At 36.7% G+C, this 25,033-nt stretch overlaps 1 protein-coding gene across 1 annotated transcript in view; it reads left to right on the top strand.

Moving 5' to 3' along the window:
• Nucleotides 1-25,033, top strand: part of ELF1 (E74 like ETS transcription factor 1) — a 92,117-nt gene that overhangs the window by 30,534 nt on the left and 36,550 nt on the right. The window contains 1 exon segment of the mRNA XM_028526511.2: nucleotides 3,796-4,129. Coding sequence (XP_028382312.1) covers nucleotides 4,058-4,129 — 72 coding nt within the window. The 5' untranslated portion in view covers nucleotides 3,796-4,057.

Raw genomic sequence — 25,033 nt, 5'->3', positions numbered from 1 at the left:
ATAATGAAGCTAATTTTTAATTGAGTAACATTTATATGCCAGGCATTCTGCATATGCCTTTTGTATCTCATCTTCATAACAACTCTAGATTTTGGCTTATTCATTATACCCATTTTATAAAATGAGGAAACTATGGCTCACGCTTATTTTGCAGAAAGAGGAGACTGAAACTATGTTAATTGTCCAAGGTCACAATGCAGAATATTCAAACCCAAGTGGTATGACTCCAGAGCATGTGCTCTTGTTTTGCTTGCTTTACTATTTTACCTTAAGTCTGGAGCTTATTTGGATGATAAGAAGCTAGGAATCTTATTGCTGAGGCATTCCTCTGGAATGTCTCCTTGAAAAATAAGTATATATGGTCACGACCCAGTTAAAAGACATGAGAACCTGGTAGGGAAGTTTTTATTATTTGGGAGATGCCCAACTAGATGAACTCTCTAACTGTGCAAATATTAACTGTTTATGTCTTTGTGTTGAATGAACTATTTTAACTTATTTTTCCTACTTTTTAAAGACTGACACTTTGAAAATAAAATATGTTTAAAAACTATTAACACAGCACAGTGTTCCCAAATAATAATATATAGCTAATAATAAATTTAAACAATTTTAAATATACTGAAGACCTTATAATTTGTTAGAATAAAGCAGAGGTCTTTTTTTGTCCTCAGTCTGAGTACCCACATTTGTCCATACAAGAACAACATTGAGGAATAAAATGGTAAGTTCAGTTTTGGACATGTTTTAGACACACTGAATTTGAGGGACACTGAGATGGATTTATCTAACGGCATAGTGATTTGGAGATCAAGAGCTGAATTAGAGATGGAGATTTGTTTTTCCCCCATTTAACATAATATTTACTTTGAAATCTATGTTCCAAACTAGTAAGTATAAATACTGGGTATATTTAGTGGCAAGGCTATATACTGTAGTCATACACAGAGTCCTAATTTAGAGGATGAGGATTCTAGTTGTAGTTCTTTTGTGCCTTTGGACTTTGAGACCTTGGGGCACAGACCTCGGTTTACTCATGATAATTGAATCATTAATCTAGATGTTCACACTCATCTAAAACACAGGGGCTTTGTTATTAAATACCTCTAATATGTAAAGGTGATAACACTGGATCAGGAATGAGAAAATTTCTTCCCAAGAACCACTTTTGGTGCCATAGGTTACATATTGATTCAGAGAAGAGGAAGAGCAAAATGGAGAAAGTGAAAAAAAGACAGTGTCAAAGGGCTAATTAAATCCAATAGGAGAGTTCAAGCGCTTTTCTTTACTGACACATTTTCAGTTTATGAACATCTGTATAGAAATGAACAAAAGCTACATACCAGAGTAAAGGTATCTCTATCCTAACAAATGGCTTAGTAAAAATGGGCAGTCATTTTAGTTTTGGATTATTGCTCTTCATTGTAAGCTATATGTAAATTACTTGTTCTTATTTTTGAGATTTGAAAAAATCACTAAAGCACAGTAGCAGTGTATAATTGCTGCTAAGAAAAAGTACGCAATTGTAGTGGAAAAGAAAGTGAAACTTAACTTTACATAGATGTGTTCACATTCATATTAATACAGTGTCACTTTGTGTTTGTGAACAAATAGATTTTTGAATAGTTTTTGAAATTTAGCTTTTTACAGGAAAACTTTTGTGTTAGGATAATGGTTTCCTCATTATCAAAAGTACTACAGTCATTGCTTATTAAGAATATATGTAAAAATAGCTTAGATATGTAATGATAGATTTTTAAAATAATATATCATTAATATAATTATTTTTACTATCACTATGGGCAACACAGTTTTGATAGGTACAGAAGAACTTCTATTTATTTTTATTTTTAATTAAAGTTATTGTGTACATTGTTTAATTAAGGTATGTGGGTTTCAGGTGTACAATTCAGAAGAAATTTTAGGCAATGGTTACTTACCCAGAAAATCCAGAAGGGTTTTGCTCTAATTATCTTGATACTTGGCACATTGCTTTGCAAATAATAGACACTCAAACATTTATTCAATTGGATTAGGGGACAATTTTCAAATGTGAGACAACGTACAAGTAATGCTAACTTTGAGGCATGGGCAGTAATTGCTATATTTTCAAAGGTCCATATAGGTCACGGCATGGAGGTTAGGAACCTTTGTGAAAGAAATGGTACTTCAGTTGTACATTGAAGAACAGAAAAGATGTGAAAGAGTGCTGAGAATTAGAACCAGTATTCCTGGAATGAGAATAACAAGTTGAGAAGGGAGGCAAAAAATAACTGTGGTTTGTGTAGGCCCATAAGGAAGCAAACTGTATAGAAGAATTGGGTTGGGTGATTAAAGGAAAGATGATGATAAGTAATGTTTGTCTAAGGTCAGTGTATGTCCTATGTTTACATCTCTGTGATCAGTTCAATTCATAGCATTTTATTTTCCCCTTTAGATATGGTGCATTGCTCAAAAACTACCTGAATGTTCTAAAAATACACAATGTTACAGTTAACTCATTAAAAGGGGTGGAATAGGTGAGTGTGGGAAACTGCTGGGTTAGAATTTAGTCAGTAGAAATATCACCTGAATTGAATTATTAACCTTTATATTATTTCAATAGTTAGGGAAATCAAGGTGTAATCCATGATTACCCCTAGTGTACAGAATATATATAGGGAATTGGCTTTGCTGAAATTAGGAAACCCAGTATATGATTTGACTAGCACATGCTAGCTAGATTTAAGTTTTCAGGGAAACTCATTTACCAGCTCAGCTTCATTACTGAACTTGTCTCTTTAAAATTAAATTATAAATGCTGTTTCAAAGAACTAGATATTACTTAATGTGATATATTTTTATATCTTCGTCTTTTCATTCTCATTTATGGCCATAACCATATGATACAATATTTAATAAAATTAAGATAAACTTCTAAATTAAAATTTTCCTTTTACTTTTGATCACAGTGGTAATTTTTTAAAAAATAGGCAAGCATCTTTGGAAGGTACTTTTTAAGCATTTCTCCCTCCACTGTGAAATTGTTTTCACTCTTGAGTTGCGCTTCTGTTTTTCTACCATTGTAAAGTGCAGTTCTTTGCATGTTCTAATTTGCCATGACGTGGTCAAGTGCTGTTTCCTTCCTGTTGCTTGCAAGCCTGTGCTAGAGATAAGGATAGATTTCAGTGCATTAAAAAAGAAGCCACTGAAGACAGGCTTAAGCATGGTAAAACATTCTACTTATCAGAAACCTTTTTAAAGAACAGAAAGAATGGGCTTTAATTCCTCCTTATTTTTAAAAGCTCATAAAATAGTACTTACTAAGCTTTAAATGTATTAGATTTTTAAATTCTTATATATTAGGGCTAATTAGGGATACTGTCTGAATGTTTCTATTATAGCAAAATATACATTATGAAATTACTTGTGGAGTAGCATTTCCTATGTATGTGGTTTACTGGGTTAGTAGAAAGAAGAAAATATGTCATTTACTGTAATTACAAACCTAGTTATTCCTTGATAATTAGATGTACATTTTTAAATATTCAGTACTTTAACAGTAGTTTAACTGGAGGGAAGAGAGAATAGCTTCATTTTCAGTAATGAGAGGTGATTTTTATCTCAGCAGGAAAGAAATATTCAAAGAAAATATGTATCTAGCTTTTTTTTAAAGCCTGTGTTCATAGTTTTGTTGATTTTGTTTAAAAACATTGATGAAAATACTTTGGAGATACTGCCCTCCATATCAGTTGTTATATTCTAAGTGGGTAGGATTGCTTTTTCGTAACTAACTTAAGCTTTTGTTTTTTTCAGGCAAAGAAGTTCTAGAGAAGAAAATTGTCAGAAAAATTGCCTCAGTTTGAATATAGTACCAGAAAATTTGAAGATCTTCCCTAAAGAAACCAAGAAAATTTGAAGTACCTTCCCTAAAGAAAACCTGGGTATACAATAACTTCACAGACTTAGCTGGGTTATTTTGTTTTGTTTTTAACACAAATTGCCACTGGATTCTGCTGCCTGATACTTGAACCTGTTTGGAATTTTTCTCATGTGGATCTAAGAGGAATGCTTTATTATGGCTGCTGTTGTCCAACAGAACGACCTAGTATTTGAATTTGCTAGTAACATCATGGAGGATGAACAACAGGTATGAGACCTAGAAAAAAACTGGATTTTAATACATCATAAATGTATTATGATTTCTTCATTCAGATCAGAATTTAATTTAAAAGACAGTAGGAGAAACTTTATTAATGTAAAGATTTAGATAATAAAATTTTGTAGGTAATTGTATCTTATGTTTTAAGTACTTGCTAATTTGTTGAAGAATCTTACCTTAGCTGTGATATTGTAATAAGGAAGTAACACTGTTGGAGTTAGGCTTGTTTTTCTGTAAATGAGACTTACATACCTTAAGAAATTATTTGAAAAGTTTTAGAAGACACACTAACAGACATGTAAATTTTTTAATAGTGTGTGATAGTTTAATAGTTGCTTGCAGTTACATAGTTTTAATGTATGTGATTAATTAATATTTATAGTCCTAGGCTATTTTTTCAAGCTAATGAAAAGATGTTAGCAGTCCCATAATCATGTATCATCTCAGTCGAAAGCATGTGTCTCTGAGGAAGTTATTTTATTTCTTCAGATCTGGATTTTATCATTTTTAAATGAGGGGATTGAACTGAAGAATTTCTAAATTGGCTTTATTGAATTTATACTTTATTGAATTAAGATGTACAAATTACTGTTTCTGGAATGTAAAAAGGGATACTAAGAGATACTAAGGGGTCCAAGAGATACTAAGAAAAGGGTCTCAGTTAATTGTAGCCCCCCTTTTTGGGACAGGGGTGGGTGAAAGGTTTTTTGGACTTTGTAATTTACTTCATTTAAATGATGTTATATGGGACATGATGTGGGAGAAATAGTGTGTTAGACTTAGTGTACTGGGAAAAATATTTTGAGGACCAGTAGGTTTAAAATATGTCTAGTATAGTTGATTTATATACTGAAAGAAGCCTAATTTCAAATACCTGTCTTTAATAGATCAATTTTAATATGTTATGCTTTTATTCTAGAAACAGTTACTGCAGGTAATAAAATTGATTCTTACTTTTGGCAGGGCATTATAATTTCTTAGCTCTTTGTATCATCCATTGAAGTGACAGAATTTTTTAAAAAGTGATAAATAAACCTGCAGAAGATCAGAATTTGGATTAAGGTGCCTTAAAATCAAGATGAGGTTTGGGTATGGATGCAAAAAACTTTGAGGGGGAGGATTGCTTGGTCCCAATTAAAAATATATTAATAGTTATATGAATTTAATCTAGAGATAATAGAAAAGATATTTTAGGGAGGAGAAAGCGTTTTGAATTTGTTTTAAAGCAGGACGTTACTGTATATGTTAAGGTTTGAAAACTGTGTTTACTGTGAAGCCCTTTTAGATGAAAGATCCCAGGCTTGATGTGGTGAGGTTTGTTCTCGGGATGTGGCTGCAGAGGACAAAGCTGTAAGCTACTCACTGGTATGCTCCAGTGCAGTGGCTTTGTCATACTTTTGACCATGAGGAATACATTTCACATTATGGTGCAGTATTTATACATGTGTCTACATAGCCTTTAAAAAGTTTTGTAAAATAATACTTACCCTTACTATGTATGATGCACTTAGTTTATCTTGGAGAGGTTACTAATATGTTTGAATAGGGAGATAGTGCTCTTAGCTTAACATCAAAATGTGCACATACATGTATTTTTTTTTCAAGTTATTTATTTCTGTCCAACAAAAGGAATATATATTAGCTTTGTGCAAGTATTATATAAGGGCTTTACAGATATTAAATATATGAGGCAAATGTTATTATTCATATGTTACAATGAGGAAGTTGAGACATGGAGAGGTTAAGTGACTTGCTTGAAACCATACAGCTAGTAAGTAGTGGAGCTGCATTTGAATCCGAGAAGTTTGACTCTCATCAATGATGTTGAACACTCGTGCCACAATATATGCCAATCTTACTGTATCATAATCAGCATCAAAATGTTTGGAACAATTGGCCAGGTTTAGAGTTCTTCAGTCTATGGCATAGCAGAGCTAACTGATTCATATGGGGGTAAGATCCCATAGTGTCAGTCTTATTAGCACCTTATCTAACCTGTGCTTCCACTTCCTTGTTTGTTTGCTTGTTAAATTTGTTTTTAATTTAAAAATAATGCCATGCCAATTATAATAGAAGTCACCTTATATGAGGTCTATCCAGAAGGTATCCATCCTTGTAACATGAAAAATAGAGACATTTATTGAAGAAGATAAAGGTTACAAGAAACATTGTACATACAACAATGATGCCTCAGTCCCCTTCAGAGTAGGCACCTTGGGATCTCCTCACCCAGTTCTCCCAGTCACCATCAGCTGCCCCATCGTATTTTCCTGAATCTCATCTACAGTTTGAAATCTCTTCCCTTTCAAAGGTGATTTTAGTTTTGGGAAAAGCGAAAAGTTGCAGAGTGCCAAGTCTGGGCTGTAGGGAGGCTGAATGACCTAGGTGATTTGATGTTTTGCCAAAAACTGAATTATCTGAATAGTTTCTATGGAGGAATGTTCAAGCTTAACACAAAATTTGATGCAGATTTGTTGCTGTACTCACTCAGTCATTCTGAATGCCACGGCCACACTCAACATCTATCTATTGCCCCCACTCTCTAGTACAGTGAAGTCATCATTGTTCACACATGCCCATTCCAGTCCACTCACCTTGGCTGCCAGGTTACATTGGATGCCACACAAACTGTTCTCCTTATATTAACAATGGCTAGACTTTTTCTGAACTAACCTCATATGATATTATGTAAAATAAATAGTGATAGTCTCTCTTCCTCCTCACTCCTTAATTCTATTTTCCCCCCAAAGATACCAGTATTGGCTCTTTGATGTTTAGGTTTTTTTAGACAAAGGCCTAAACAAAAGAATGATACACCTACATACAAATCTATACCCAGAGGTTGTTTTTAAGGTACAAATGAAAGTTTGCCAAACTGTTTTTTGGGACTTGTTTGTTTATACTTCATGTTATCATTTTTTTCACTTGATGGATGGATCATTTTATATTTTACTGTCTCACAGTATTTTGCTATTATAAACAATACTGAAATAAACATTCTAGTCTGGGTGTGATTAAGAGCTCAGATGTTGGAGTTGTAACCTGGGTTTGAATCTTTGTCTCACCTCTGTGACCGTGAGCAAGTTTCTTATCCTTTCTGTTCTTTGGTTTTCTTATCTGCAAAATGAGGATGACAATAACAGACTTAATATTACAGGGTTGTTGTGAGGATTAAATTAGTTGATGTATATAAAGCTCTTAGAACCATGTTTGGTACATAACTAATATTTACCGAGCACTATCAATACATGTGTGTGTAATTATAATACTATATTTTTGCACACCTGTATGATTATTTCTATAGGATTTCTAAAAGTAAATTTACTAAGTTTGCTAAAAGCATAAACATACTATCAAGTCATTCTTAAAAAAGGCTATATCAGTTTCTACTACCACCATTACCGTATTTCCTAAACCATCACTAATAGATCACTGAACCATCACTAAACCATCACTTTTCTTTTTGGTCTTTTCTGACGAAAATTACATTTCACTGTTTTAATTTGCCTTTCCTTGACTATTAGCAGTGAAGTTGTTGAATTGTTAATTATAACTTTTTCATTTGAATTTCTTACAAATTACTTATTAATATCCTTTTGCCCAGTAGCTTTTTTTAATATATTATGACTATTACATCAGCATCATTGTCTTCCAATTCATTGTACAGTTAATGGTTAACTCTCTTTTTGTGACTGATATTGTGTCACTGTCTGATTTTACCTTTTTGGTGTTTACTAAGCTTTTCTTACCTAAAATTATTAAATATTCCCTTTATGTTTTCTTCTAGCATGTTTTATATGTTTAATTCCTCAGTTCAGATGAAATCTACTTGTATAAAGTATGATATATAAGGATCTGATTATTCTCTTCTCCCACAAATGAGGATTCTGGCCCTTCACCCCCTACTGAATGTTCTGTGCTTTTTACAATAATACTGCCACCATTATTATATACTAAATTAATGTATGTATAGACTTCAGTTTTGAACTTGCTAGTGTATTCTATGTCCTTTCATTCTTTTTGTATTGTGCTAGTATCACACTGTTCTCATAAGTATTACTTTATAGTCCTATATTATTTTGATTGGTTGGTTCTTTATAAAATCACTGTTTGAAAGTATGAACAGATTAGAATATATTTCCTGTTTTCAGTATGGTCTGTGGTTATAACTGTAGTTGTCTAAGGAAACTGACACCATTAATGTCTGGGTGCTACCATCTTGATCATTTTCCTTTATGTCAATTTATACTCTTTTCAAAATTGCTTGGAAGAAATCCTTTGGGCAGGATTTGGGGTCTGGGAGTTTGAAAAGGAAATAATCAACATTGTTGGTGTTGACAAACCACTTTTGTTTGTTTTTTGCTGTCTGTTACAGACTGGGAATATTTGTACCTGAGAATTAGGAAGGTACTTCTGTGGGAGAGCAACACTGTCAGTGTTGAATTGCAGTGAACTCTTACTTGAAGTTTCCTCAGTTTGACCTTATTAAACAGGTGTATTTGCCTGGTGAGTGTAAGAGAATAAGAAAGCTGAAGGCTGTGGATAAGAGTTCTAGAGAGAAGGAAACTTGACTCTATGCTCAAATATCCCAGAATTTAATTTAATGAAAAACAGCTTGTTGTTTAATGCTTTTTATAACTTTGATACATTATATTATGTTTTTTTCAGTTATTGGTTCTAAGTAGAACTTAGAAAATCATATTTATGTTTAATATACTTAGCTCACTAGTGAAAACCTTAATGACATGCTTGGGAAAGAAACAAATACTTTTAGAGAATCTTATAATACAAGTAGGTGGTCTTATGACATTCTTTCTAAAGGTATGAATTGGCTTGCTCTGACCACTGATTCCAGGGGGCAAAAGCATAAACAATGCCATGTTTTTGTTTTGTTTTTTAACAAGCTGCCTGGTAATTCTTTTTTTTAAAATTATATTTCATTGATAATGCTATTACAGTCATCCCATTTTCTCTACCTTTGACACTCCACCTAGCACCCAATGCTGCCTCAGGCAATCCCCACAACATTGTTCATGTCTGTGGGTCAGCCATATGAGTCCTTTGGCTACTCCCTTTCTTATACTGTACATCCCCATGACTATTCTGTACCTACCAATTTGTACTTCTTAATCCCTTCACCTTTTCACCCATTGCCCCACACCTGCCTTTCCTTTGGCAACCATTAAAACATTCTTTGTATCTAAGTGTTTGTTTCTGTTCTGTTTGCTTAGTTTTTTTTTTTTTTAGATTCAACTGATGGATATGCATTTATTGCCATTTTACTGTTCGTAGTTTTGATCTTCTTTTTCTTAAGTAAGTCCCTTTAACAACTCATATAATAATGGTTTGGTGATGATGAACTCCTTTAGCTTTTTCTTGTTGGGAAGCTCTTTTTCTGCCCTTCGATGCTAAATGATAGCTTTGCTGGATAGAGCAGTCTTGGTTGTGGGTCCTTGCTTTTCATGAGTTTGAATATTTCTTGCCAATCCCTTCTAGCCTACAGATTTTCTTTTGAGAAATCTGCCTACAGTCTTACGGGAACTCCTTTGTAGATAACTTACTGCTTTTAAGATCCTGTCTTTATCTTTAACCTTTGGCATTTTAATTATGATGTGTCTTGATGTGGGCCTCTTTGCATCCATCTTTTTTAGGATTCTCTGTGCTTCCTGGACTTGCACATTTATTCTCATTACCAAATTAGGGAAGTTTCCTTTTATTATTTTTTCCAAATAGATTCCAATTTCTTGCTCTTTCTCTTCTCCTTCCAGTACCCTGATGATGCAAATGTTGGTATGCTTAAAATTGTCCCAGAGGTTCCTTACACTACCCTCGGAATTTTTGGATTATTTTTCTTCTTGCTGTTCTGGTTGGTTATTTTTGCTTCCTTATGTTCCAAATCATTGATTTGATTCTCTTCATTCTACTGTTTTTTTCCCCTGTAAATTGTTCTTTATTTCAATTAGTGTATATTTTGTTTCTAGCTGGGTCTTTTTTATGCTGCTGAGGTCCTCACTAAGTTCCTTGAGCATCCTTATAATGACTGTTTTGAACTATGCATCTGTAGGTTGCTTATCTCCATTTCATTTAGCTCTTTTTCTGGAGATTTGATATGTTCTTTCATTGGGGCCATGTTTCTTTGTCTCCTCATTTTGGTGTCCTACTTGTGTTTGTTTCTATGTATTAGGTAGAGCTGCTTTGACATCATATCTTGGTAGTGTGGCCTACTATAAGTGTCCTGTAGGGTCCAATGGCACAGCCTCCTCTATTTCCCAAGCTAGGCACCCAAGGTGTGCCTTCTGTGTGGGCTGAGTACACCCTTCTCTTGTAGTTGAACCTTGGTTGCTGTTGGCAGGTCAATGGGAGGGATTTACCCAGGCCAGTCAGCTGCAAGGACTGGCTGTGACCACTGACTACCAACTTCTGCCCTCCATGGAGGTCAGTGCCCACTCCACAGATCAGGGCTTACTTCCTCAGGGCTCTGGTGACTGTGAGTCCACCCCTTGAGTGTGTCAGTTGTGGAGGTGGTTGGGTGGTGGTGCTCTAACATGGTCTCTACCTCATCACTGGGTATGCTCACTCTTGGGTTTCTCAGAAGGTGCAGATCAAGGTCAGCTCCAATCTGTGTACTATCTGAGACCATTTGACATAAGTATAAAGTGATTTGTAGATCTGCTACTTGTGCTTGGCTTGGAGGTGCCCAAGTGTTTCCAGGTTATGAAACATGCCAGCTGCTGCTAGTGCCAGGCCTGGGAGGTACAGGCCTTAGCAAGAGGTACAGTGGCTCATAGAGGCCAGCAGCTGCTCCTTTGAGAGAATTTAGGAAGATCTTAAGCTTGAGCCAAGAGAAGCCATTCATATGGAAAAGCTACTGTTAACTGCTCAGGTGGGCCTGTAAGTTGGATAGGGCAGAGCCTCAGAATCATGGGTGGGGGGACAGTGGGATCCAGGTTAATGGAGGCTCAGATATGGTGCCCACTGCTCTGTGGCTTTGTGCAGGGAGGGCTCACAATAGGAACCATGGTCTCTGCCAGCACTTCCTTCTGGGAGAAAGCTACCCTCTGGCTCTAGCCCTGGTGCCAGACACTTCAGTTCCTCCTTGTATGCCACTGATGCCTTTCAAGCTGTCTCCTCAGTGCTTAAGCTCAGAAAGAGTGAGTCTGAGTAAATCTGTGCAAGGGCCCTTTAAAAGGAACTGCTTGGAAATCCAGCAGTTTATTCCACAGACTCAGTCCCCACTGTTTTTTATGTCCAGAAGTTGTAGGGACTTATCTTCCTGGCACTGGAAACCTGGTAGAGGGCCTGGTGTGGGGCTGGGACTCCTCACTCTGGAGATATCCCTCCTGATTTTTATCCACTACACATGGGTATGGGACCAGTCTGGTTCACGTCTCTGCATTTTTGCTCCTCCTGCAAGTCAGGGTGGATGTGGTTTCTTCTTTAATTCTGTAGCTGTATGACTTCTGTTCAGCTCAGTTTTTGACAGTTCTACATGATAGTTCTTCTGTAGTTTAGCTGTAATTTTGACGTGGTTGTGCGAGAAGGTGAGGCATGTTTACCTAGGCCAGGGGTATCAAGCTCATTTTCACTGGGGGCCACATCAGCCTCGAGGTTGCCTTCAAAGGGCCAAATGTAATTTTAGGACTGTATAAGTGTAACTACTCCTTAAGTAGGGGCAAGGAGCTTGGCACTGCTGCCAGGTAGAAACAAGGTACCAGGCTGGATAAAACAAGGTGGAGGGCTGGATTCAGCCTGCAGGTGTTGCATTTGCCAGTTGTAACCTAGGCCGCCGTCTTGGAGAATCTCTCCCAGTAATTCCCATGCAGCGTTTAAGAATCACTACTCAGCGGCCAAGATGGAGGCATAGCTAGACACACTGTGCCTCCTCAGCCAACCAAAAGGAGAACATCAACAAATTTAAAAACAAAAAACAATCAGAACTGACAGAAAATCAAACTGAATGGAAGTCTGACAACCAAGGAGTTAAAGAAAAAACATTCAAACAGACTGGTAGGAGGGGCAGAGACAGGCAGCTGGGTGGAGAGGACTCGCAGCAAGGTGGCAGCTAGAGGGCAAAGCTGCAGCTGGTGGACCTGGCAAGGTAGCAGGTTATGGACTGGGTAGTCCCACATTCCTGTGCAGATAAACCAGGGGGAACAACTGGGGAGTGAGACAGATGGCTCAACCCAGAGTTTCAATGTGGAGAAATAAAGCCTCAAACTCTGAAAACACCTGTGGGGGTTGAGGCGGCATCGGGAAAAACTCCCAGCCTCACAAGAGAGTTCATTGGAGAGACCAATGGAGACCTAGAATGTACACAAGCCCACCCACCTGGGAATCAGCACCAGAAGGGCACAATTTGATTGTGGGTAGTGGAGAAAGTGACTGAAAACTGGCAGAGAGCACAGCAAGCTGCACTATTCCCTCTGACACCCTTCCCCCACATACAGTGCCACAACACAGCAACGTGAGTTGCCCCACCCTGGTGAACACCTAAGGCTCCACCCCTTGCAGGCATGGATGATACCCCCCCCCAAAAAAAAAGGCCCAAGTGAAAGAACAGATCAAAGCTCCAGAAAAAATACAACTAAGCAATGAAGAGATAGCCAACTTATCAGATGCACAGTTTAAAACACTGGTAATCAAGATGCTCATAGAATTAGTTGAATATGATCACAAATTAGATGAAAAAATGAAGGCTATGCTAAGTAAAATAAAGGAAAATGTACAGGGAACCAACAGTGATGGGAAGGAAACTGGGATTTAAATCAACAGTGTGAACCAGAAGGAAGAAAGAAACATTCAACCAGAAGAGAATGAAGAAAAAAGAATACAAAACAATGAGGAGAGGCTTGGGAACCTTTGGGACAACTTTAAATGTTCCCACATCTGAATCATAGGGATACCAGAAGGAGAAGAGGAAGAGCAGGAAATTGAACACTTATTTGAACAAATAATGAAGGAGAACTTCCCCAATATGGCAAAGGAAATAGATTCTAGGAAGTCCAGGAAGCTCAGAGAGTCCCAGAGAAGTTGGACCCAAGGAGGAATACACCAAGACACATCATAATTACATTACCCAAGACTAAAAGTAAGGAGAGAATCTTAAAAGCAGGGAGAGAAAAGGAGACAGTAACCTACAAAGGAGTGCCCATCAGACTGTCAGCTGATTTCTCAAAAGAAATCTTATAGGCAAGGAGGGGCTAGAAAGAAATATTTCAGGTCATGAAAGGCAAGGACCTACATCCAAGATTGCTCTATCCAGCAAAGCTTTCATTTAAAATGGGAGGGCAGATAAAATGCTTCCCAGATAAGATCAAGTTAAAGGAGTTCACCATCACCAAGCCCTTATTATTGAAATGTTAAAGGGATGTATCTAAGAAAAAGATGATAAAAAATATGAACAGTAAAATGACAACAAACTCAGAGTTATTAACAACCACACCTAAAACAAAAACAAACTAAGCAAACAACTAGAACAGAAACAGAATCACAGAAATAGAGATCACATGGAGGGTTATCAGCGGAGGAGTGGGAGGGAGAGAAAGGGGGAAAAGATACAGAGAACAAGTAGTATAAATGGTAGGTAGAAAATACATAGGGGGAGGTGAAGAATAGTATAAGAAATATAGAAGCCAAAGGACTTATATATATGACCCATGGACATGAACTAAAGGGGGGGAATGTAGATGAGAGGGGGTATGCAGGACAGAAGGGAATAATGGAGGAAATGGGGTATCTGTAATAGCATAATTAGTAAAATATATTTAATAATAAAAAAAAGAATCACTACTCAGTGTAACAGAGGTACACTCAGAGTGCTGTGGATACAGAGAATGGAGCTTTTGACTGCATTGCAACTTAGGTAAAGCTTTACCCTGGATGTTAAATTTGAATTGAATCTGAAGGAAGATCAAGTTTATTTGGCAGGTTAAGAAGTGTTCTAGAACAGTACAATGTATCAAAATTTTTGATGGATTCCTATTGATTGTATAATCAGCATAGACACCTTAACTTATGCTTAAAATCTTTTCATAGTGTGACTGTCTCACACTCTTTTTGTATTTCATTAATTTTGCTAGCCTACTGTATAATTTTTCCAAATACTTTACTATTTTCCATTGTTTGATCTCCCACATTCATACCTGTCACCTGTTTAAGTTCTAATCATCTCTGAAGATCTTAGGACAAAACCTACTTATTACAGAAATTTATCCTAAAATCATCCTTTCAGGAATTAACAACTTTATCTGGTTGGTTACATATCACTTATTGTCAGTGTCACACATTTGCCAATGTTAAATTTTTATCTATATATGTTACTAATTTCCAAAGATAAGTACTAAATTACCTGAAGAAGGGGAATGCCTCTTCCTCTCTAATATCTCCCAAAATATTTAACATCATTTATAATACATTTATTGGTTGAGTCCTCTTAAAGATTTTTCTTCTTCCTCTTATTCCTTTTGGTAAGATGAAGTGGGGTATATATATATGCTCAGTTATGGCCCTTATCATATCAGAAAACCTTTGAATGATGAGAGGTGATGCTGTGGCCCACAGCCTTCTTGACTACAGTATATGTTTTTCTGGGAGCTATTTGTCCACATTCTTACTTAGTGCATGGACAGTGTGGCCATATCACTATAGTTCCAAGACCAGAAACAAATATTCATGGAGTATGTATATCTTAAAATTTATATTAATTTTTTAAATATACATACTACCTCAAGACAATTTTTAAATGTTGTCATTGAAATTGTAAATAAGTAAAATCCATTAAATGACAGTGATCACATTTATTAAATCTGGTTGGTAGGCATACAGATGTGTTTATTTTTCTGTCTACTATGTTGTAAGTTTAAATTGTCTTTCTAAAACAAAAATCAGAAAAACTAACCTCCATATAGAATTTTCCTTTTCTTAGGTGACTCCTTCAAATTGCTGAAGAAATTTTTGACCTGGTTGAATTTTGAGAATGAGGTTGTATTCTGTAGACTGAGAAAATATACATAAGAATATAGATCACACCAAGCTGCCATTTTTCAGCTGGAATGGTAAAATTCTGTTAGGTCAAGGGTCAAAGTTAGAGTAAACGGAATGAATGGGTAGTGCTCTGTGTGTAACTTGTTCAGCAGGAAGTTGGAATAATGCTACTAACCTGTACATAGACATAATGATTTCTCTGTTATATACATACAGTTCTAAGTTACATGTACCAATCTCCCTGTTCCTGTTCCTTTTTTAATCTTGGAAGATCAGGTTTATCAAATCCATTAAAAGTTTGGCCATCTGTAAAACTACATACATAAGTCACTTGTTTCTTTTCTGTATATCTGGAAAAGCCTTCATTAAAGGAGTTGTGACATAGAGCCCCCAATACAAGCCTGATTTTCTTTGGGGAAAGTCTGACTTTGCATAGGGCTTAAGGCCCTCTTTAGGTTATGAATAGGGACAGCCTTACCAATTGCCTAGTGTTTGTCTTGGCTCATGTCCCTGCCAACTATTGACAGCAAAGAAGCTGATGGTTATTATGAAGGAAGAATTGGTGAGGGGAGTAGTAGGAACTTTTTATTACTCACTTTTGCAGGATCTTCCTTTAATGTCGCCTACCCATCACACAGAGACCCTGGGACAACATCTTAAAAAGAATAGCAATCAGAGAGGACGGGGAAGAGAGATAAGAGGGGATAACAGGGAAAGGACCATCAAGGAACTTGTATAATGGACACATGGACAAAGCCAAAGGGGATGGGTTCAAGGGTGGGAGGTGGGGATGGGTGGGGCAGGAGGGCGTGGTAGGGTGCAAATGGAGACACCTGTACTTGAACAAAAATTAAAAAAAAGAATATGGATGAGATCATTGTATGGAGGTAGGAAATGGACTAGATGGGCTCCAGAAATATTCAGAGATGAATTTTAGTAACTAGTGTTTACTGACGATTTTGTCCTGCACGTTATGCTATATGCTTTACAAGGATTTGCCTATTACATTCTCCCAATGGTCTTATGAGGTAGGTACTCTAATTCTCATTTTACAGAAGAAAAAAGTGAAGCTGAGAGAAAGGAATCAATATTTGTGTTTATCCATTCTGTGTATCTTTTCCCAAGATGCTGTTGTGTTGGTGAATTCTTTGTTGGGGGTAAAATTAGCAACCTCTGTTTTCCCAGAAAGTATTCAATTACCTGGAGCAGCCTTGCTGGGGATAGAAAATTAGTCTTTGATGCATCTCAGTTTAGCTATGTGATTTTAAAAATTTTGCCTCCTTTCCATTTCACTTAACACATAGCACATAAATTACAAATCATTCTATAAACAGATAGTAGTACTGTGTTACTGATATTTTTTTTAAACCATGGTTACCTTCAACACTATTTAGGGAATGTTGATGAAATAATGTCCTTTGATTTAGTGAAGTAAAAGGAAAACTGATTGTTAATGGTTTGTTAGAGTGTAAATTTTACAAGTGATGCCTTCAGTAATGTTCATAAATCTAATAGACTTAATATTAAGTAAGTTAGTATACAGACAGGATGTTTTTTTTTAACACAGTGGCCAAAATTCTTAATATTAGGGCAGTTCTCTTTTTTGAAAAGAAGTATAATATAGTGACTGGTAATACATTTATGAGCTTAACATGTTTCCTCTGTTCCCCCCTAATGTAACACTGAGTCCTAAAGATATGAGACAGGCCCAGAGAAGCTGCCTGGGTGTTGTGGGGATTAGAGAATTTTCCTTTCCTAAGAGGAGATATTTTAGGTGACAATTTAAAGATTTGTTGTATTTTACAGTTTTGTATGATGTGCACTTCTCCCATTGCACTTCTTGGTACGGGCCATAAAACTACACAAGAACACCTAGGAAAAACTTCCATTTATGTTTAAGAAAGCAGCTACTAGGAAGTTCAAGTAACTGGTAACTCCCCACCCCCTTTCCTGCCTCAACATTTAAGTACATTTAGGAATACTTTGGTATTAAAGATTAACCTGGGAGATTTTTTTTAGTTATTGATTTGTGTGCATCCAGATTAACTGCCTACAACTTTAACATAATATTGAATTCTGAAAATTGATATTTCTTGTTAGTTACTCAATTGTTTTGGATATGTGCAGTAATGACAGCAAATTTTATGACTGGGATATTAGTTAAACAAAATCATTTGGCTTTTTTTTTTCCTGTTTTCTGTTTTTTTTTTCTTTTTCAATCTATTTGAGAATGACTGGCTTGGTTCTAGACTAAGCCAATAAACTTGTCACTCAGGATTTTTAAAATCTGGCAGATTCATGGGTCGGCTGGAATGGGAGTAAAGTGCAGAAAACTGTACTTGAACAATGATTAAAATAAAATTTTTAAAAAATCTGGCAGATTCATTCTGTGGGGGAGCACTTTCCTTTAACATTATATAACATGTTGTTTGTTTTGATGTAGATTGACTTGGAGTCGTTAGATTTTTTTTGAATGATTCTAATTTCTGTCATTGCTTCTAATCAGCTAACTAGTATGATTTTTCTATTGTGGAAGAGGCTTTGTTATAGCTAAACTGCTTCTATTCAAGAATGCCCTGCCTTATTTTATTCAGTGATTCATACATAACATATAAGATTCTTGTCAAAAGTTCATTTTTTAGAAGTAGGAATTGCCTCTTTAATTATGATTTTAGTAAAATATTTATATATAGAATCTGCATGTTTAAAAACATTTATCAAACTAGTAGTGACTGCTGTGATGTTATCTAGTTTGTAAGTAAACATTTAAATATGGCTAAAAGTATACCTTTCAAAATTTACTCAATTTTCTTTTTATCTCACAATTGATTCTGTTCACAGTTAGCCAGACACACACACACAACCCATCAATATGTTGAACTTTTAAAGGAGGCACTCTAATAACAAAACTAAGATTGTTTTCAGTGACTATTTTACTTTTTGAGATTCAGGGCCAAGTTATAATTTATCCTTGCTGAAAAAAGGAAAATCTGGGCAAAGACTAAAAGCCAGTCACATGAAAGACCTAAACTGGGATTAGATTTAACTAAATCAATTCCTCAGGAGTTTACAATGGAATTTCAGATATTATCTTGAGGAATTCTGGAGAACAGATCATTTCTCTAAGACCTTTCTATTTTTCATGGTGCTGTGCAAAAGAGAAGCTAGGCTTCCTCAGAAACACTTATCTTCACTGGAGCCAACAGAAATAAAACATTTTTTCAGCCATAGTTCTCATACAGTATCCAAACGTAATATACTTTAAACCCAAGCTTTTAAGTAAGATAAAACTTTTAGTACGACTATAGTTATCTGCAGCATCTGTACTTGTAGTCTATTGTAGAGGTTATGCTTCTGGACTCTGGAGTCAGATTGCCTGGGTGCAGGCGATCTGCCTCTTCTAGCTGGTTGACCAATGTCAACAAAACAGCATAATGTGATGGGGATTAACTGGGACAAATCATATGAAGTACTTAGTACATAGTACTTAGTACACAGTAGCTACCTTCATCATCATCACCACCACTACCACATTAGGAATATTATTTTAACTTTATTTTGTTCTGTATTATATTAAAGAACTCTCAAAGAGAGAGACTGGAGGACACTCTACACAGCATTTTAATGAGTTTCCTTTTAATTAGACTAATGAAGTACTTTGATTATGTTAATTACCAGAGATTTGAATCATTTTGTCTTATATGTACTAAGCCACTGGCTGTAACATAATATTTATCTACATCATGATATTTATTGATGGTACATAATCCATAAAACCCTAGCATATTGAAGATAGAGAGTCATTGGGAAATGAGGGGGCTGATAGAAGCATATTGATAGTGTCCTTTAGATATTAACCTCTGTGCCAAGAAAATTCTACCTGCTCTAGTCTTAAGTGTAAAAATAACACTGCCTAACATTTTGTAGAGCCCTTTGTAGTTTTCAGCCTTCTCCACATACTTTGATTCTTCCAAATCACCCTGTGATATAGTATTCTTCCCATTTTCTTTATTTTTAATAGCATTATTGACATAAAATTCACATAATAATAGCTTTATTGACATATAATTCACACACTATAAAATTTACTCTTTTAAAAGTGTACTGTTCAGTGGTTTTTAGAATAATTCATAGGGTTACACAACTATCACCACTATCTAATTTTAAGACATTTAATTACTCCAAAAGGAAACCCTTTACCCTGTAGTAATCACTTCTCATTCTTCTCTTCTGCGTCACTGGTAAATACTGATGTACTGTCTCTATAGATTTGCCTATTCTGAACATTTTATATAAATGGATTATATAATATGTGTCCTTTTGTGTCTGGCTTCTTTCACTTAGTGTGATATTTTGAAGGCTCATCCATGTTGTGGCATATTATCAGTACTTCATTTCTTTTCATGACTAAATAATATTCCATTGCATGGATGTACCACATTTTGTTTATCCAGTCATCCATTAATGGACATTTGGGATGTTTCCTCCTCTTGGCTTTTATGAATAATACTGCTATAAATATGCATATACAACTTTTTGTATGGTCATATTTTTAATTCTCTTGTTGAACACCTAGGAGTAGAATTGCTGGGTCCCCTGGTAACTCTATGTTCAACCTTTTGAAGAACTGCCAGGCTATTTTTCAAAGCATATATACAGTTTTACAATTCTGTCAGCAAGGTATGAGGGTTCCAGTCTCTCTACAACCTCACCAACATTTGTTATTGCCTGTGTTTTTTATTTTAGCCATCCTAGTGGGTATGAACTGGTATGTCATCATGGTTTTGATTTCCCTAATGACTAATGATGTTGAGCATCTTTTCACAACCTTATTGGCCTTTTGAACATGTCTATTTTAAATCTTTTTCCCATTTTAAAATCATCTACTCTGAACATTCATCTCTTATCAGCTATGTGATTTTCAAATGTTTTCTCCAATTGTATGGATTGTCTTTTCACTTTCTCTTTTTTATTTATTTCATTTTTTATTTTTCAATTATAATTGACAGTCTTATGGAAGCTCCCTTTTAGGTAACTAACTTCTTTTCTTCTGCTGCTTTTAAGAGTTTCTCTGTCTTTAACTTTTGCATTTTAATTACAATGTGTCTTGATGTGGTCTCTTTGGTTGCCTCTTTTTGGGGGGAAGACTCTGCACATCCTGGACTTGTATGTCTGCGTTCTTCATCTGCTTAGGGAAATTTTCTGTCATTGTTTTTTCAAATTGGTTTCCAATTTCTTGTTCTCTCTCTTCTCCTTCCAACCCCCGCATGATGCAAATGTTGGGAGGGGGTTGCAACTCTTGAAATTGTCCCAGAGGCTCCTTACACTGTCTTTATTTTCTTGCATTTTTTTTCCTTCTGCTGTTCTGATTGGGTGTCTTCTGTATCCTTATATTCCATATCATAGATTTGATTCTCAGCTTTATCTGAGATTCATTTGATTCTCTGCTGTACTCTTGATTTCCTATAAATTATTCTTCATTTCAGTTAGTTTATATTTTCATTTCTGACTGGCCCTTTTTTATGCTGTTGAAGTTCTCACTAAGTTCATTGAGCATCCTTATAACCAGTGTTTTGAACTCTATAGCTAGTAGACTGCTTATCTCCATTGTATTTAGTTCTTTTTTCTAAAGTTTGGTTCTGCTCTTTCATTTGGGCCATGTTTCTTTGGCAACCCTTGTGTGTTTATTTCTGTGTATTAGGTAGAGCTGCTATGTCTCCCAGTCTTGGTAAAGTGGTCTTATGTAGTAGGTATCCTATAGGGTCCAATGGCACAGCCTCCCCTATCACCTGAGCCGGGCACTCGAAGTACACCCCACCATGTGGGCTGTGTATACCCTCCTATTGTAGTTGAGCTTAGATTGCTATTGGCTTGTCAATGGGAGAAAAGTACCCCCAGGCCTGTCAGCTGCAAGGACTGGTCATGCCCACCGACCACCATAGAGGATCAGCTGTGCAGGGTCCCACTCCTCAGAGCAAGACTTAGATCAGCAGTGCCCTGATCTCTGCTGAGTTCACCTCTTGAGTATGTTGCTTGTAGATGTGACTGGGTGGTGCTTTGACGTGGTCTGAAGCTGTCTACAAGGTGCACTGGCTCCAAGGCCTCCCAGGCCTCCCCAGAGTTGCAGTCCAAGGTCACTTGCTACTTATGCCCTACCTGGGGTCACTCAGCATGAACTACAAAGCAATCTGCAGATGGCTGCTAGATAGATGTGCTGGGCTTGGAGGTGTTCAGGTGAGTCCAGGCTACACACCAAGGCAGGCTGTTGCTAGTGCCAGGCCTGGGGCCATTTATTGCGAGGTACAGAGCACAATGTGACAAGATGCTCCTTGTTTGAGAGATTTTAGGAAAGTCTCTATGATGAGCCAAGACACACCATTTGTATGGAAAAGCCACTGACAAGGCTGGTTGGGGCAGGGTCTTGGAATCACCAGGGTAGGGCAAATAGTGTGAGCCAGGTTGATGTTCAGATACGGCCCCACTTACTGGCTTTGTTGTTTGGCGTGCTCAGAAAAGGAACAATGGCCTCTACCAGCACATTTGTTTGGCAGAAAGCTGCTTCCCCTAGTTATCACATCAATGCCAGACAGTATAGTCCCTCCTCATGTGTTCCTGGTGCCTTGTGAGCTGCTGCCCCAGTGCTAGAGTTGAGAGGGAGTGAGTCTCTGTTAATCTGCATAAGCCCTTTAAGAAGAACTGCCTGGGACCCCAGAAGCCCTCTTCTATCTCAGCCACAATCCCTGCTGATTTTTACAGTCAGAAGTTGTGAGGACTTCTCTTTTTGACACCAGAACCCAGGGTTGGGTGACCTGGTGTGGGACTGGGACCCCCAATCCTCAGAGGGACCTGTGGAATAAGATAGCCTGCCTGGTTTTTATTCATTACACTTGGGTATGGGTCCAGCCTGATCCACATTTCCATCCCTTCTACCAGAGTCAATGTATTATTCTTTAATTCCCTAATTGTAGGACTTATGTACACCTAGGTTTCAAGCAAATCTCAATGATGGTTGTTCTGTATTGCAGTTGTGATTTTAACATGGTTGTAGGAGGATATGAGTAGTGCATTTATCTATACCACCATCTTGACCAGAAGTCTTCTTCCCATTTTCTGTTATAGAATATTATCTCATTTATTGCTGGCTAAGTAGAAGAACTACTGTTAGAGTTCTGTAACAGATTCCTAGGGCAGGGTTACAAAGACATCTGGAGTATTGTTCAAAATAATCTAGGTTATTTACTAAAGTTTCTTGGATTCCAGTTCTGATTTGATAACATTCTTTTAGATTATCTATTAGTTCATAATTTGTCATATTAGGTGTTTATTTCTTCATTAATTTTCTTGACTGTACTTGATTTGTTCATTTATATTTCTATTAAGAGATGATGCAGAATTGTGTAGGTATTTGATATATTCCTTGAGGTTCTGCATTGAAGTATTTCTTAAAATTTGGGGATGGTAGCAATCAGTATTTGGTGCTGTGTTGAAAATGAAAATGCACTAGTAACAACAATACTACCTAAGGAAATTGTCAGGGAAAAAATTGCCACTTGCATAAAACTGATAGGCCCAGGGTTCCATGGGTGACTTATTTTAAATTACAATGAATCATTTAAATAGTTTCAGTTCAGAGAGAGAAGTTTCCTAATTCATTTTTACAAAGCCAACATAACACTGATGCAAAACCCTGGCAAAACGGGGTTACACACATAAACAATAGGTTAATCTGAAGATGTTTTGTTCAAATGGAGCAGCTGATATTTATTGTCTCTTACCTATGCTTAGGTCTTGTGGATGCAAAGCATTTTCTCACTCATTTGATTATCACAATAACCCTGTATAGTATGACAATTTTCATTATCCAGATTTTATGAATAAGGAAAGCCTTTATGGAGAGGAATCTCAGAAAGCATGAATGAAGGAATAAAATGTTGCTCTTAAACACAACTGTGAAGTGACAGCACCTATATTGGAATGGAGAGTCTGACTCAAGAAAGCCCAAACTCTTAACCATTATGCTAGGAGAGATATGAGATAGGAGGAATCTTGAAGGATAAGGAGAATCTGGAAGAATGTTAAGTTGTTGTTTATAGTGATTATGAATAGGGTAAGTAGGACTTTTTCCTTTCTGTTAAATATATTTGCATGTTAAAATGTTTTAAAATTATATTCATGTACTACTTTTTATGCAGGAAAAGTGTGTTTTATAAGTTAGACCAATGTATTTGGCAATATGTATTGCAGCTATATAGATTTTTTTAATAACTGCTAAAATTACTTTTCGCTTTTTAAAAAATATTTTTATTTATTTATTTTTAGAGAGAGGGGAAAGGAAAGAGAAAGAGAGGGAGAGAAACAAACATTGATATGCAAGAGATACATGGACTGGTTGCCTCTTTTATGCCCACAACTGGGGGCCTGGCCAGCAACCCAGGCATGGACCCTGACTGGGAATCAAACCAGCAAACTTTTGGTTCACAGGCCAGCACTCAATCCACTGAGCCACACCAGCCAGGGTTGCTTTTCATTAAAAAAAAAAAGAAAAAGAAGAAGAAGAAGAAGAAGAAGAATAGAAGGGATGAGTTCCCATAAAAAGAATTGAAGTTAATCAACATAAGTATTCTGTAGTTCCAGCCAAGATGGAGGCATAGGTAGAAACATTTTGCTTCTTCCCACAACCAAAAGAAGGATAACAACCAATATAAAAACAATAAACAACAGAAAGTGCCAGAAAATCAAACTGCATGGAATTCTGACAACCAGGAAATAAAACATTCACCCAGGCTGGTTAGGAGGGGTGGAAAGGAGAGATGGGCAGCTGAGTGGAGAGGATGCAGGGAAGACCATGCATGCAAGGCAGACCTGGCTGAATGGGAAACTAAAGACTCAGAGCTAGTTGTAAACTACTGCAGCAGTTGCCACAGTGGGAGAAACTCCCCATCTCATAGGACAGAGTTCTTTGGAAAGTGGGGCCAGAGCAGAGCCAGCAAGCAGCATTGTTCCCTCTCTGACCCCTCCCGCACAGACAGCACTACAACACAGAAAAGAGGGCTGCCTGCCCTGGTGAATACCTGGGGCCCTGCTGCCTTACAGCATAACAGGTGCACCGAGACAAAGGAATATGGCCCAAATGAAAGAACACATCAAAACTCCAAAAAAGAGCTGAGCAACAAGGAGATACACAACCTGTCTGGTGCAGAGTTCAAAACACTGGTAATCAGGATGCTCACAGAACTGATTGAGCTCAGTCACCAAATGAAGGAAGAAATGAACACTACCCAAAGTGAAATAAAGCAAAATATACAGGGAACCAACAGTGAAAGGAAGGAAACCGGGACTCAAATTAATGAGTTGGAACAAAATAAACATCCAACTGGAAAAGAATGAAGAAACAAAAATTCAAAAAACATGAGGAGAGGCTTAGGAACCTCTGGGACAACTCCAAACACTCCAACATCCAAATCATAGGAATGCCAGAAAGAGAAGAACAAGAGCAAGAAGTTGAACACTTATTTGAACAAATAATGAAGGAAAACTGCCCCAATCTGGCAAAGGAAATAGACTTCCTGGAAATCCAGGAAGCCCAGAGATTCTCAAAGAAATTGGACCTAAGGAGGAACACACCAAGGCACATCATAATTAAATTACCCAAGATTAAAGATAAGGAAAGAATCTTAAAAGCAGCAAGAGGAAAGGAGGCAGTAACTTATAAAGGAGTGCCCATAAGACTCTCAGCTGATTTCTCAAAAGAAATCTTACAGTCAAGAAGGGACTAGAAAGAAGTATTCCAAGTCATGAAAGACAAGGATCTACATCCAAGATTATTCTATCCAGCAAAACTATCATTTAGAATGGAAGGGCAAATACAGTACTTCCCAGATAAGGTCAAGCTCAAGGAGTTCATCATCA

Source organism: Phyllostomus discolor, chromosome 11, assembly GCF_004126475.2.
Source record: "Phyllostomus discolor isolate MPI-MPIP mPhyDis1 chromosome 11, mPhyDis1.pri.v3, whole genome shotgun sequence".
Taxonomy (NCBI): domain Eukaryota; kingdom Metazoa; phylum Chordata; class Mammalia; order Chiroptera; family Phyllostomidae; genus Phyllostomus; species Phyllostomus discolor.
This window is presented reverse-complemented; position numbering and strand designations above follow the sequence as displayed.